At 37.5% G+C, this 16,693-nt stretch overlaps 1 protein-coding gene across 1 annotated transcript in view; it reads left to right on the forward strand.

Moving 5' to 3' along the window:
* The window catches only part of RALYL (RALY RNA binding protein like), a 505,944-nt gene that overhangs the window by 377,018 nt on the left and 112,233 nt on the right, over positions 1-16,693 (forward strand). Inside the window, exon 3 of the mRNA XM_065669147.1 lies at positions 12,704-12,779. Coding sequence (XP_065525219.1) covers positions 12,704-12,779 — 76 coding nt within the window. The remainder of the gene's footprint in view (positions 1-12,703; positions 12,780-16,693) is intronic.

Below are 16,693 nucleotides of genomic sequence, written 5' to 3' on the forward strand. Positions count from 1 at the left end.
AGCAGAAAAAAATATGCACTGTGCAGCATCCATCATGGGCATCTTTGTCAGCATGTGTCACCAAGGGTAGTGAATCATGAAGAACCTGTTGAACCCAGAAGTGAACCACTGTTATCTGCAAGTGGATTTTGTTTTCCTTTGGGTATAGTCCTTCATACTCAGCTGTATTACTCACCTTCCCAAAACTGCAACACATATCAGAGAAAAAAAACAACCAAACTCACAATTTTTAATTTAAAGAATACAGCCAGACATTAATTATTACATGTAGTAACATAGATTTTCAATATCTGAGCAGAATTTGGGGAGCTGTGATCTCACAACTGCTGTAGGTATGAGCAGGTATGAGGTTTTCATTTAGGAGAGGTGCCAAATATTATGAGGATGTAAATAAAACAATGTAATTATAAACTAATTACAACAAAGTTGGACCTTTCTGGGTTATTTGCTGTGATCAGAACAATTAGAACAGCCTCTATTTCCAGACAAACCTAAATGAAAACGTGCTGAAAGAAAACATGAATCCACTCCAAACAGTGATGCACCCTTCCCACATCAGAACCTGCAAATGTCTTGAAATGAGCACTGGGATTCTGGTAGGTAACTGATGATTGATCTTGGCCTGTATCCACTTACATGAGCTGAAGCTGAAAACCATTCGTGTGTTCTCATTCATTAATCTTAGACTTTAGAACTCTTTAAAATCTGGGGGCAGGGGGGGCGGAGGGGGAAGGGAAGACTTCTAAGGGATGAAATGACACCAAAATAAAGAACACAATGTGCGCAAAAAGGGGGTTAATTGTCATAACTGATTCTGGAACTGTTATAGTAGTGACTCAGTATCCTAGTGAATGGTATAAAGTGAAGTAATGAGCAATGAACTCATTTACTCCAATTTGTTGTTTTCCAATGTTATTTTTACTTCTTTGTGGATCGCTGTAGAAAAGAAAAATGAGCTGGGAATGGTGGGCATCTGTTGCTAAGACAGCAGTGAGGTCCTGCATGAAGCATACTGACTGGACAGTACAGATAACACAGTGCCACGTGCTCAGGCACACAGGCATTCTCTCTATAACAGTTTTTCCATACAGTTACGAACATTACATAATCATCTGTAATTTCCCATTGCCACTTCTGGCATACCTCCATACAAGATTACATGCCTTGACATCCCGAATCCCTGAGAGTCTTTGTTGCTGGACACGCTCTTTCATTTTTCTCTAAAATAAAGCAGTTCAGGTTGACAGTGACCATGTGACTGAGCAAGACGTGAAAAGACACTATGTTTTTCCTTCTTACTGGAGTTTACTAGATTCCACCTCGGTAGGTCAGAAAAGAATAAGTAAATCAAATTGATTGTCATATGATATATGATTGAAGAGTGAAAAGTAACAACACTGACCTAAATCTGATTTTACCACAGAATTAAATGGAAGGTTACACTAACACAGAGAGCTTTGAAATTCTCATCCAAAGTTGTCTCCTTTCTTACCTGAGCACTGCTTTTCCACTCTGGCCTAATTGCTTGGAAAATAGGTACAAATATTTTTAAGCATGGAATTATAAATTCTTGTAAGATTAATAAGTAGTATCAAGCATTATGGGAAGGGATTTTAAGGTTGAGGTTACAGCAGAGTGAAGGTATGCACAGCTAGCTGTAGGCTGTTGGGCCAGTGTATAGCAGGCCAACATAAATATTTTAGGGTTTAGCTGTATCGCTGGCTCTGCTTTCAAGAAAACATATGTCATGATGTTAACAGCAGTATCTGATGAGCTGAATATTAGGAAGTGAAAGATTAGAAGACAGTGCTCTGAAGTGTTGTGTTGAACCACATTAATTTTTTACTCAGAGGAATCATTCCACACAGAGTTTTCCTTTAACCATTGCTGTTTATTGCAATATAAGATTTAGGGATCTTCTTTTAGTCTTAAAGTGAATTAAAACAACAATGCTAAAGCTTTAAAAAGTCTGCTTGCTTCTTCCCTTGTACTCTCTTCCTCATTTTAAATGACAGGCATGAGATCAGTGGTTTATGCAGTATGTCCAAAAGATTAATGTTTCCAGGTGAGCTTAGAGAGCTGTTTCATTTGATCAGCTACTGGAATTTCATACTGCAGTAGGAAAAAAAATAAAATAATAAAATAACAAGAAAGAAAGAATCTAAAAGTTTTAAAAACTGTTGAGGTTTAAGATAGGCCTATAGCACCAGTCTTCCCTTAGTAATAGTGATAGATAACAATTTCTGAGACTAAGGAATGTTTTGCTTGCTATATTAAAGCAATTGACTCCAGTGTCCATAATAATTTAACTCCAGATTCAGGCATTCAATATTCTATTCCTTTGCAACCTTCTCTTTTCAGAAACTGTGTGATTGCAAAGCTTAACAAAAATTGTTCCAGTTGAAAATGCATGCTTCTATTGTGAATATTTTCACACAAAAGTACACATGTACAAATATATGAGGGAAAAACAAAATGCAGAAACCTTGCGTAGGCAACCTGGGTGAAAATTTTAATCTTAGGGGGTGCAATAGGGGTTGTGTATGTTTAACGTCATGACCAAGTTGCAGAAGAAACACTATGGCTTCCAATGAGACTCAACACAAAAATAAGGAGTCTGAACTTCTTACAGGAATCTGACATAGGCACCAAATGCCTTTGTGGAAGAGAATGCCCAATGGACGTCTATTATCTTGTCTAGCTCTAAATATTTCTTATGCCAGCTACAGTAGAGGATAGTTTCTGAAGCCTTTTTTACAAACATTTATGCTGTGTGTTTGCGTGGTTTGCTCAAAATAATCATATTCTGAAGAAATAAGTTGGAAATATCATGATTCTACAGATGTCTGGGGAAAAGAATTAGCTCACTGTGGAGTTCTTGGTTCCTTTAAGTCTCTGAGCCAGAATGACATATTTTCTTTGTGGGTAGTAGAGATCTGCTTTTTGTATGGCAATCTAATGTAGACAGAAAATGTTACTGGGAAGCTTAGAAGAATGTGGATCCACCTAACATAAGATGATGAGTGACCAATTTGAGAGCTTCACTGGCACTATATATTAATATGCATAGTAATTTATAATTCTTTAATATTAAACTGGAATGGGTCAGATGGTCTTTTTGGTAGTGCCTCTGATATTCAAACTTGATTTAATGAATTCCAAAATAATTACTTTATTTCCTAATATGATTTTTAGTAACCTATTACAATGTTTCCTGTTATTGATTCATGATATATGCAAATTAATGTCATTAATAATATGTAGTACATCTTCAACCACTTGTGAGAGAAACTCTGAAGCACCATATAATTATACCTGCATGCAAGACCACATGTAAATCTATAGGAGTAAATGGCAAATATCCAGTAAATTTCAGGTAGAAGGATGAGGTTGTACACTTAGAGAAAGGGTTTCTGATATGAACTCTATGATTTTTGGTTATTACACTGATGACAAAATGAATAGTAATTGAAAAAGGTTTTCAGGGGATGAAGGGTGAGGGGATTGTAAGGCAAAACCAGAGCTCCTTTCTCATTCAGAAACTTTTTTTTTTTTTATTAAAAAAGTACACCAATGTGATATATTAGTAAGAATAACAGAGCAATCAGACATTTATGTAGTTAGCAAGGTTATTTGAAGTTGTAGTTAGTTCCAGTTCCAGTTAGTACCAGTTACATAATAACAAAATCAGTATAGGAGGAAAGACAAAACATCTTAGGATCTAAAGTAATCCTAAACTACTTAGAATTTTAGGATGAAAATCGTGCTGATATGATAAGAGAATGGATGGAAAATTATCTTGTTTCTAACTAGTCTAAGGTTCTTGCATCTCCTTCCAAAGCATCTGGGGCAGTTGGAGGCAGAAAACTGCATTAAAGAAGCCATCAGGCTGACAAGTTATAGCATTTTTTCTATTACCATCAACTATTTCTATATTTTCCTTGCAGAAACACCAAAGAAACCCAAATAAAACAACACTGCATATTGCTAATTTTGAAGCTTGTCAGTGTTTCCAATTATTAAATGTCCTGCATCTGCAAAAGGTTTCTATGCTGTTGTAGGTTGGTTGTCAAATTGAATCCACTGGGGGATTTTATGCACTGGCAATGAGAAAGAGTTATTACATGTCTAAGACCTAAGCATTGCTAATGCAGAAATGTCAGATTTGGCTTATCATTTGTTTGTAAATCACCTCCACAATAATGTTTCCCCCTCTATGTCAAATATCAGTGGAATTATCTCCACTTCTGCCATCATTTTATACACCACCCCCCACCCCCCCCCCAGCCTGTTAATAAGAATAGTAGTCTTTAAGTTAGTATGTTTTACAGTGGTTGTGTTACAAAGGCAAAACTTTCCAGAACCATAATATGTGATATATTGGATATAAGGAAAAAAATATTTACGATGAGCATAGTGAGACATTTCACCTGATTGCCCAGAGAAATTGTGGCTGCCCCATCTGTGGAAGTGTTCACAGTCAGGTTGGACAGGCTTTGAATAACCTGTTCTAGTGGAAAGCATCTCTGTCCATGGCTGGGGGAGTGGAACTAAATGATCTAACCCCTTCCAACCTAAACTATTCTGTGATTTTATTATTCTATATTTTAGGACACAAATATAAGACTTGTGCTATGAAATTCCAAAAGTATATTTGGAGCTTGAAAAGATCATCTTCTATAGATCCCCTAATCCAGATAAACCTGGAATATGAAGATCATGGACAGAAAGAGGGTATATAGAAAGGAGAATTTACCAGCTGGAAGTAGTTGAGATCAGTTGTTTGGGGCAGGGGGCTTGTTGAAGTGAGGTGGGGTTAAGATCACTGCAAAAAGAACAGGAAAGAATAGGGACAGACAAAGAGTAAGGATTAAACCAGGCATGTTTTGAAGAGGAATAGTATATAATGGAAATATAGTATATATATGGAATAGTATATGGAAATATATATAATAGTATATAGTGGAAATAGTATATAGTGGAAATGAGGGAAAGTGGTGGAAGTGCACTTGGGGCTGCAGAGGTCCATTCCTGTCCTTCCTGACAGCTTCCTTTAATCTGTGGACATCGTTTTTCAAGACTTGGTGGAATCCATAGTGTGATTTCTCTCTGATCTGTTGTTGGCCTGGATGAAAGCCTCTAGCTTGTGGGAATATCCCAAAGGTCAGACTTACCCTTGAAGGTTTTGACAGCAAAGTTCAGGATATTAAAAATGTACTTGCCTCTCACTGATTACTGCTATGCCAAAAACCCCAGGGGCAGAAGCAGCTACAGTAGCCAACCTTTCAGAGAAACACACTTTGCCCTCCCACCTAACAGCACCTTAAAGGTGCACATCCGCATCTTCTGCCCCACACCATCCCCTGCTGCCTCTGCCCCATGCTCCTGGGGTGGCTGGTTCCTGCTGGCCAAACCAGACCCCAAGTCTGCTGCAAAGTGCAGAATGATCTGTGCATTAAAAAGCATATCTGTGGGAAACATTCTGCTTATGCCACCCATAAAGACTTGGGAATATTCACTTTCCAGAATTATGAGAAAATGCATTTCAAATGTAAGCAAAGTTTTTTAGAATGCCCAAAAAACATGGCTAATGAATGCAGACAAAAAAAATTGGGGCAAAATATTGTGATGATTATTTTAGAAATAATACATTTTGTTTGTGTTTACATTAATAAAGTTAACCATCTGCAGGAAGAAAACTGGGAAACACAAAAGTATTGAGGTAATGGGGATAGTGAATTCTTTTGTATAATACAGATTTCAATTATGAAAACCTATTGCTTGGAGCATGAAGCTAACATTAGTAAGGACAGTTGTATAAAAGGCTGTGGGGCAGAGAAAGTAGAGATGTATAAGAGAGGGGGGAAAAAAGAGTATTTTGAGGAAGAGTTGAAAATTACTGAGGCTCAGGGCACATTCCCTGGAATAAATCATAGTGAAATCTAAAAGAGGTAGATGAGGGACTTTCATACTGTATCCCCACTACACTATTTAATGTTGCTGCTTGGGGCTAACTGCGATGCTGAATATCTCAGACATATAGTCAACATTAAGCTTTGTCTGACTGTCTGGCAAACTATCTTTTGTTATCAAAGAAAAGCAGCAGTTTGTTGGCTGCTGCCCTGTAATGACCATGATTGATCTGAAAGAAGGCAGGTGCTCTGTTTTCCTCTTGTAAACAACATCTTCATTGTGATCAAGAGAAGGTAAAGAAAGAAAGAAAGGTGCCCCTTGTACACCTTACTGTCTGAAAAAAAGCTGTAACTCAAGGACCAGTTCTGTTTCCTGTTAATAGCAGCAATGAGAAGGAGCAGTGCAAGCAAGGACTGGGAATCCCTGCTTGAACTTTTTTCTTTTTGGCTGGCTAGACTTTATATTAAAGACAGTTGTCTGTTTTCCTGAAGGTAGAATAAAGTTCCCAATGTACTTTTCCATTGTTTTTCTATATCCTCATGGAAATGTTAATCTTCTGAATATGCAGAATTGCCCAGTCCATGTGTTACAAGTACCTGGCACATAGAAATCCTGTAGCCTGGGAAATCCTGTAGGTGGGAAATAGACCAGCTGAAAACTTGATTAAATTAAAATGATCTTCTTACAAGAAGGCTGTTTTTGCCTGCCTCTGTAGTTTAGCTCTGGTGTGGTGTAATGCTCATGTGAGACAGCCAACTTCATGGCTGCCATGGCACAAACCCAACTATGTATTTTCACAGTTAACACTGTGAAACTCATGCAGATTTTACACCTGGTCTGCAGATAAGTGGCTATGGTCAGGTAGTCTCTTGTAGCTGGGTGTGAATCTCTTACACCTGCAAAACACTGGTGTGGATCTTCCTGCAGAGAAACCTGCAAGCCTGGTGCTGAGCAGGAGGAATGGGGAAGATTGCCAGCAACAGGGCTTCCTCCCTTTGCTCTGTGCTGTTTCTTCCCCTCCAGCCTTCCCCCAGCGTTGCTCCTGCCCCATTACAGTAGTTGATCTGCAGGGATTCAAGCGCCACCAGAGAAGCAGTTTGTGAGGTCTCAGACACAGACTGCAGTCACAATGGAGTCCAGGGTTAGTCTTTAAGAGGTCACAAATTATTGTTCTTCCCTTCCCCAGGCAAAAGTGATGCCTCTCCCTGGCCATGACATGGACCAATGCTGGTCACACACCCAGTGAGGCCAGGAAGGTCTGCGCAGTGGCTGTGCCATTACTTGGGGCAGGAGGTGCAGGGAAGGCAACAAGCAGGCGAAAAACAAGGCAGGCCAATTCTCCACATCAGCTGTGAAGCATCCATTCTGCAGCTAAGGGAGAGACTGCTGTCTCAAAGACCCTGAAGGAACAGTTTATTATGGGTATATAGAGAGGACAGAATTTCCCCTTTTAGTTGTCACCTGTCCTCACACCAACTCAGATCCCTAGGGAACAGAAAAAGACTTTCCTGCAAGACAATGCCTGGCACTTCCATTACTGAATGGTGTTAAGAATGATAGCTTATATAATCCTATAGCCTTGTTTCATTTTAGCAGTATTTAATGAAGGAAGAGATGGTCAAACAAAGCAATTTTATATACTATTCAACAAGCAGCTCTCTCTATAAAACATTTACAATAGCTGTCATCTTTCTACAAAAAAAGGCTTCCAATTACTTCAACGCTAAGAGAAAATCCAAGTGCAGCTCAGAGTCCCACAAGTAAATTATTTTTAATGCCATTATGGAAAAGGAAAATGTGTGATTCAAACCTTCATTTAATATTTTGATATTTTGCTAGTCCTGAAAGTTAATTTGAGTTTGTGTTAAATTTTCTGGGGAGTTTCTTCTTTACAGCTGTACAATTTGGGCACAGAGTTGAACAGAACCAAGAACTGTCCTTTCCTCTCTGATTTTTTCACATTAGACATGGGAAAAGGGAGGAGATGGCATGTAATTAGTGTAACATACAAAGAAAAAAATAAGTTTATAATGTAAAAAATATCATATGACTTCATTAAAATCCCGTTACCATGCAGCAAGGAGATTTGTAAGACTGGTAGATGGAAGAATATAAAAGAAAGACGGATTAGCTTTAGTTTTTCTGGTGTTCACTTGTGCTATAAATCACATGGCTAGATGCTGTCTCTAAATTGCATCTGCTTCTTTGTCTTTCTCTTCTATACCATATATTTTGGGTCACCTGAAAAAGAAGAAAATGCATCCTGATTGCCCTGTGTCCCTATCTCTGTCTGGATGTAGATTGTATGTTCATTGTCCAAATTATTTCTCTGTACATTCATTTTGATTACTGTATTTTCCATTAAAGTTGGCAGAGCTGGTCTGGAAGTACACAATGATACCCTTTTTCACCCAAAACTTTAAGGCAAGCAGCTGTGGAATTTGTTAAAAAATGTCTTTGTTTCTGCAACCATCCACAAGAATGGGTGGAAGAAATCTGATGAAACAAGTCTTAGAAAATTAGTTGTTGAGCTACAGAGGCCCTATGAGTTTTCTTAGCTGTAGGTCTTTGTTTCTAGTCTTTCTGACATGGAGCCCACACACATCAGTAATATTCAATTATATGTACTTGGAATCATTCTTTTTCACTAGGTCTTACCCTGTAGAGTAGAGTGGCCACAGCTAAATTGCCAATATCCCAAGGTCATGTCCGTTCTTTACCTATGTCTAGAAATTGCATTAGAGAGTACTTGTTAAATGGCACTAAAAGTTATGCCAGAAGCCACTTTAACAATTAGTACAAGAGATAACTGAGTACTAGTGCCTGGGAACGGCACTATTAGTTTTATTCAATAGCTGTAGTCTGAAACAGGTCCCGGATTTGTAGCATAAATCCTCAAAGTCACAGTTTTCATGGGTTGAGCTAATGGCCACTGAAGCTTCTAGTTTATGGCATTTATTTTTGTGAGACAAAATGACAAAAAATGATTTTGTATCTTTGGGTTTGTTTTTCTTTTCTTTTTTTCTTTTTTAATAAAACTTTTCAAAGAATCTGAAAGGCTGGTATGCTTAGAAGTACTGAAATACTTCTGGCGTATGAATACTCCTTAGGTACCATTGCTTGCACTTACAAAGCTGGTTTAAAGGTAATTGTTGTCTTCAGGGCCTGATTCTCAGATTGCTTTGACAGCAAACCTATGAGCAAAGCCTCAAGGTTAGCTGATACTGCCTCTCAAAAAATGGGAGGGAGTCCAGAGTCTTTGTGGACATTACTGCCTACAGTAGCTAGGCAGGCAGTGGTAGGAAACAGTGATAGGAGAAAGATAGATCATGTTTTGTTGAGTTGATCTTTCAGACAAATTTATGTAGCCACTGGATACAATCACTGCTCTCTCTAAATGCTTTGCATTTTTTTTTCACCCTCTTTAATTGCTAGGCACTTTTCAGTATATTCAGAAAGAAAAACACCTTGTTCAAAATTAGATATATTCTGCTGATGACACACACCCTTGAATGAAATCTAGACCTCTTACCTTACCTAACCTCTCCTAACAGGAATAGATAGACCTGAAGATGAATTTCTTTTAATAAAGTAATCTCATTTGATTCTGAAAGCACAGAGGGAGCAGACTGCTGCATTACAATGTGCTGTTGTCTGCACAGTCACTTTTCTATTCACAGTGATTCCTTAATATTTTGAATTTCAGTGTTGAATTTATCTTAAAGTTGATGACTGAGTGAAAATTTGTAGTATATGAGTAGAGAAAATAATGTGAGTGTCCCTAGGCTGCTCCATTCCCACATAGAAGCAATGTGGAAGCCTGTGTCCCTTGTCAGGTTGTGTGGTTCATATTCATGTACAAGTAGTTAATTTTACAGCATAAAGAGTGATACCACTCTACATTCCTTCGGGTGGAATCATTAGGGTGCTACAACCAACAAGTTTATTTGACGCACAGTTTATGACCTAATAGATGTAAATGTCTGCTGTGAAGCTAATGATAGATGAAGCAAGAGAACAAGTTATCTCACAAGATTTCCACTTTGGCTAGAAATAATCTATCTTGTGAAATGTTGACAAGTTCTCTTCTAATTTTAGTTAGAAATTTGAGGTTGGAGTAGACAGTGGTGAAAAATAATAGGATGAAAATCTGTTCTAACTTTTCAAACCGTTTCCTACATCCATTCTTAGCCTTTCTGCAAGGTGCTTAGGGAGTTGCAGAGCTATTCAATCACTTTCATATTAACGGAAAAGCCCTGTGTGCACGGCTTTTCTATGAACTATTTCTTGTGTTAAAGAGAAATCCTAGCTATTACTGTCGGTATAACATAGTTCACTGTTTTCTGCTGGTACATTTACAGATTTACTTAAGTGTGAGGGAATCTTAACTAATTCTGAGCAGCTTTGCAGCAGTGTTTTCTTACAGCATTACTCTTCTGACAGTGTTTGATTAAAATAAAGGGAACACATAACAAACAGCCCTTAGTCTTCTACACTACTTGTCTTTGTACTGATCTCTCCTGGAAGGATATGAAAAAGTCTTTAAAGTCATATGCCTAAGAACAGTGACCTGGACTGTAGCTATGAAAGACAAGCAGATGAGAGACATGAAAAATATGTGAAGATGACTCCCACAGCCTCATGTATATCCCAAGACAGAATTTAATTTTACTTTTTCCCTAAAATCTGAGCTAGTTGCTATAGGAATCAATACAGTCTATGACCTTCATTCTGACATATTAAAATAGAGTGAAAAGGTCTAATTATTGTAAAGGTCACAGGATAAAAATTTCATTCCAATTCTGGTATTTCAAGGAACCAACAGAAATGCAGCACAGCTGTCAAAATTTCTCAGTGGCTTCCAGAAATGCTTGATGTTTATGTTGTGGTTTAAGGATGGGTCAACATTAATTATGAATTAGATTTATATTTCTTTAGATAAGGGAAGCATAGCTGAATTTTTAAAAAATATCAAAAAATAAGTTTAGTATATACCTAATAGAGCACTTGCTTAAAATAAAGGGAGGGAAAGCATTTTGAGAAAGCATGAAAAGTGTCATCAGTATTCAAACAACTTCAGAGAGATAAGTAAAACAAAAATCTTAATATTTTATAGAAAACTATGATTTATGAGTAATACAGCTCCTACAAAAAGAATTCCAAAATGCTTCATAAGGAGCAAATTTTACCAAAAATTATATTTTTTATGAAATAGGTCTACACCAAAACTTGTCATTTCAGGACCTTATATAATTTAAAATAAATGTTGGTTTAGCTCAAAATATCAAACTTAATTTGAAAATATGTTGGGATTTGTTTTGTTGCTTTTTGTTGTTGTTGTTGTTGTTGTTTTTTGATATTTGAAGCACGACATTTCCAATGGAAAAATCTTTTCTGTCACACATTTTCTGGACACACATTTTCAATTTCTGATTGATTTAAAAAAAAAAAAAAAAAGAAATCAGCTGGATTGTTTTTTCCCAGCTTGCGTTAAATAAAAATATCCAGTCGCGAAGTTTCAGGCTTTTATTGCAGCTTTTGGGGTCAAGAATATCTATCTTCCTCATTCTACACCTCAGCTTTCTATTACTCTTTTCCCTCTACTACACTCAATTTCAGGTTAAACATAGATTTTGCCAAGAATATGTGTTTCCTTTAAAGCCTCAATCATCAGGTGATTCCACAGTAAATGGAATACATTGTTCTGCCCCAGCACTTTTACACTGAAATAGCTCTTATTTTGTTGAATATTACTCTTGTATATTAGTGAAACTGAGGAGAAATTTAGCTGCAGCATCACTCAGATGGCATGGAATTTGTTTCTTAAACAGAGCTTTTACTTTATCCTTGTGATTTCTTGTAATGTCAACTTTGCAACATTCACTGCTTTCTAAAATAGGGCTTTGTTTATACAGGCAGCTTCCTAAGCTCAAGTAAGGTATTCTCCACAGAAGGGTCTGTGCTTCTTTCTCCATGGGTAACTGTTACAAGCAATGAGAATGATGAACATGTATTTCCTTGTACATTTCTGAGTATGATTCAGAAGAAAAGAGAAATGGGAGTACCAGCACAACTAATAGCTTGACATAATTTTAAATTTCTAGGATAAATACTTAGAAATAATGTAAGTGAGCTTTTAAAAAGTGTGCATAAGATTTCTAGTGTTGTTGAGAATTATAACTACCTGCCTAGTATAAAGCATGTCAAAACCTGGGTGTCTCTTTCTGCATGCGGTGTTTAAAGCCAGTGTGTTTCTCTACTCACAACAAAACAACAGAAAAAAAAAATCTATTGGAGGTACAAAATATGCACTGTCTTCTTTGCTTTTGAAAAGTTTTCAGTGGACAGTGAAGTAGCACTTAAAGATCAGTGTGCATTTCTCTAGAGCCTAAAGGGTAACTCCTTGGAACCATTATAGTCCTCCACAACACAATCTGACAGATCATACTTTGTCTCAGCTTCTAAGTTACGAATCAAGTCTCCTTCTGTAATAGAAATACGTTATTAGCTTCAGCTCCATGGGTGGGAACTCCTGTATGTTTAAAGAATGTCGTTTTTCTCTGTTACTGTTAACTGACATTTTGCCTAAAATAATCATCCATTACAGTAAGATTTTTTTAAGGCATGTTCTATAGAACCAATTCAGAAGTGATTAAAACTAGATAGGTGTTTTAGGTATGCTGTCCATTTTCACTGTCTGTTATTTATTTTCAGTGTCTTGAAAGTGCCTTTGCAAACTCAATCTAACTTCCAAGCATCTGACTTGCTAATATCAAATGTTTGCTTTCAGATATCAACATGGCAGGAGAGCCAAAACCATACAGACCAAAACCTGGCAACAAGCGGCCACTTTCAGCACTTTACAGGTGAGATATCATCTTAACTTACTACAGTTCAATTTTATTAGGAAAAATATTGTAACCTGAAATATATCTCCCAGTGTCACAGTGTAGGCTCTGAATGAGACCAGGGAGTATTTTTTCATTCATTCTTTGATGTCCATACAAAATACAACCAAGTTCCTATACACACCAAAAAGTTTTGAGTATGAGACAGTATTGTAGTGTATGACACTATGTGTATGTATCTATTAACTCATTCTGTATTCTAACTTTCAGACATAAAGACTGCCTGTCTTAAAAAACTAACTTAAGTAGGAGTAAGCTCAACAAACAAAATTCCTGACTGATACTTAGATGCAAAGATCACACTATTCACATAATGCCTCCTTTAGTTGGAAACGAACACCAGAGTTTGTGTTTGCTCTAAAAAAGTAAAATACTTAGGATAATTAGATGATAACACAGGCATGCAGAAGAATGGATAAAACTAAATCAGTCAGACTATAATTTTATTTCTTAGTGAAAATACCCTATGCTTTACTGAAGCCAAATTATGCTTCACTAGTCTTTGCCGCCTTAGTTCACACCATGGATGTTATTTGCTAGTGCAAGAACAACCCAAAGGATTTGTTTAACACTGCAAGAAGTATTACACATGGAGTCTTGCTATACTAAAAGGCTGTTTGAAAAGATGTTTGACAGTGACACTCCTTCAGGATTAACCAGTGGAACGCAAGTGCTTTGAGCAGGTTGTGTTCCAAGGATACTAAAGCCACTGAGGTTCTGCTTGATGAATATTAAGTGCTGTAAGGCCCCACCCAAGTGCTCAGTCTCGAATTCAAGCTTTGAATTTAAGTATGTATTGCATTAAAAAGATGTTTGTTTACTTATTTACTTATGCACTGGAAATTTAAATTTCCATCTGTACCTCCTTTCACTTTTTCCAAATAGAAAATGGAAGTGCAGAACAGGAGCAGACTTTAGGCCTATATCTTTTATATTTAACAAAATCATACTGAAATACACAATGAAATTATAATTCTGTCATTTACTAAACTTACTGTCAAAAGTCTGGTGTGGTTCATTAATGTTTCCACTTCTAATGCTACAATCAATGGGATTTTTTTGTTCTCTTATTTTAGTTAACTAGGAGTAAGTCCAACAAGCAATATTTTGGTGCTTATTGACTGATGCTTAGATGCAACGATCACAGCATGCACATAAATTTTGAAACTTATGCTTTATTGCTTGGCTGTGTCTTCATTCATGTGACTTTTTTGTTTGGAGAAATCAATGAAATCATTAATAATTTCAGAGCAACAGAGCTGGTTTCTCATTGATTTGTGTGTCAAGGGCAAGAACCAACTTCTAACAAGACTGGACTTCTTTCTTGGGTGTTCAGGAGGGCAATTATAGCGTCTCTCTCCTATTCCCAGATATCTCTTTTCATACAGTTTGTACAAACTTGAAGAAACCCTCACCTTTTTTTTTTTTTTTTCAAATATAATTAAGCTTAGTGAAGGATTACAGATTGTTAAGGGGATTGTTAACAGGCAAGCATGCACACATACTTTTGTGCTCAATAAACCTCACTTCTCATAAAGTACTACAGTTTATGCTCCAGATCCATTAAAGGAGGCAGGGCTGATTTCTACAGTAGCTGAAATGCAGGTAGACTGGCTCTGAGACCAACAGCTTCAGCAGTGAAATCAGACACACTTCGGCAGGACTTTTTCAAGCCTGGGCTGGTCTGAAAGCTTCACAGGTGTGGTCTCAGAATGAGAGAGCCAGGAGCATTTTAGGTCTGAGCCTACATGCTGCATAATATTAATGTGAAGTTTTATCATATAGTTGCCTATAGCTGAAGTGATAGAAATATTATTTTTGGAGGAGAGAACACCTGTTTTATAATTGCTTTCAACTGCAAGCTGTTGAAGTATGTAGGTGATCCTGGTAGCAATGGTCAACTGTGTCCCTGTATCAGTATTTTAAAAGAATTTTGAAGTTCTGTGGTTTCTAGCATTTATATGCACTTCCACCTTTGAGGTTCTGAATGGTTTCTCATAAATACTTGTCCTACAGACAAGACAGGGATAAGAGAAAGACCTGTTGTCCTGGGTTCAGCTGTAGCAGTTATTTTTGTTCTTCTGGTGCAGTGCTGTGTTTTTGACTTTAGTCTGAGAACACTACTGAAAACACACTGATATTTTTAGTTGTTGCTAAGTAATGTTTACCCTGATCAAGGACTTTTTAGTCTCATGCTCTGCCAGTGAGAATGGGCACAAGACAGGAGGAAACAGATACAGGACACCTGACCCAAACTAGCCAAAGGGGTATTCCATACCACAGCACGTCATGCCCAGTATAGAAACTGGGGGGAGTTACCCGGAAGGCCAGATCGCTGCTTGGGTTGGGCTGGGTGTTGGTCAGCAGGTGGTGAGCAGTCGTATTGTGCATCACTAGTGTTTATTGTTTTCTTTTCCTTTTCACTTTTCAGTTTTATATTCTCTCCCCTTGTTATTCCCCTTATCGTTATTATTATTGGTGGTAGCAGTAATGGTTTTGTATTATACCTTAGTTACCAGTTTGTTCTTATCTCAACCCAAGGGATTTGCATTCTTTCAATTCTCCTTCCCATCTCTCCCGGAGAGTTGGAGGGGGTGGGGTGTGTGCAGAAAGCTCATCAGCTTGCAGCTGCGTGGTTCTGAGTTACCATTTGGGCTTAAACCATGACACCTGTGAAAATTTTTGAGGTAATTTTAAAAAGAAAAGAGAGCTTGGGTTGTGTCCTTTTATGGATTTAGTACAGACTATTTCTCTAGAAGATTGAGAGGCTTTTTTGAGCAACTAACAGAAGATTTCATCTGCTGGTAATGGAGAAATTTCAGTATCTCAGTATCTCAGTATTTGTTACCATAATAACATGTGAGGAGATCAATGGCTTATAAAGCTCTTTACAAGGCTGAGAACATTTATTTATTTCAAAATGTTGCCCTGGGTCTGGCTGAGATGAAGTTAACTTTCTTCATAGGATCCCATATGGTGCTGTGTTTTGGATTTGTTACTAGAATACACCAATGTTTTGGCTGTTGCTAAATGGTGTTTGCACAGCCTTAAGGATTTCTCTTTTTCCTGTTCTGCCTTCCCAGTGAACAGGCTGGGACGGACAATAAGTTGGGAAGGAATACAGCTGAGATAGCTGACCCAAGATGGCCAAAGGGATATTCTATAGCATATAAAATGATACTCAGAAATAAAAACTGGGGAGGCTTTTCCTTCCAAAGTAGCTGTTGCTTGGAGACTGCCTGGGCTGCTTGTGGGAGGTGGAAAGTAACTGCCTTTGCAACACCTGTTTTTTTTCTTCCTTCCTTCCCTCCCTCCCTTATTACACCACATTTATCTCAACCCATGAGGCTTTTTCAGTTTTGCTCTTCCTACTCTCTTCTTCATCCCAACTGGGGACAACAGTAGTGGAGTGTGATAGTGACTGTGTGGGTGCTTAGCTGCTCACCAGGTTCAGCCTACAAGATAGAGAAAGTTAAGAGGGTAACAGTTACTTTAGATTTGATTTTGGCTAAGAGAGGAATTGGTTAGAAATTTAGTTATCACAAAATATACACTGAGAAGAGGGAGGACTGAGAGCAAAAAAAGAAAAAATAGGATAATGGATTTCAGAAAAGATAGACTTCAGTGAGCTCAGACAACTGGTAAGTAGGGTATCTCTGAAAGAAAAATTAGAGACAAAAGGAGTGCAGAAAATCTTGCATTGGCTGTGCTTAAGGTAGAACAGAGAATTACCCTAAAGTAGAATAAAGGAATAATATAGCTTCCTGAAAAGTAAAAACGAATTGTACAAAATGTAGAATCAAAACCTGACGACTGGAAGTGAGTAGAAAAGAGCAGCAGAGTCATCTAGCAGGATGTCAGAAAGGCTAAGG

This window comes from Lathamus discolor, chromosome 2 (genome assembly GCF_037157495.1).
Source record: "Lathamus discolor isolate bLatDis1 chromosome 2, bLatDis1.hap1, whole genome shotgun sequence".
NCBI classification, from domain to species: domain Eukaryota; kingdom Metazoa; phylum Chordata; class Aves; order Psittaciformes; family Psittacidae; genus Lathamus; species Lathamus discolor.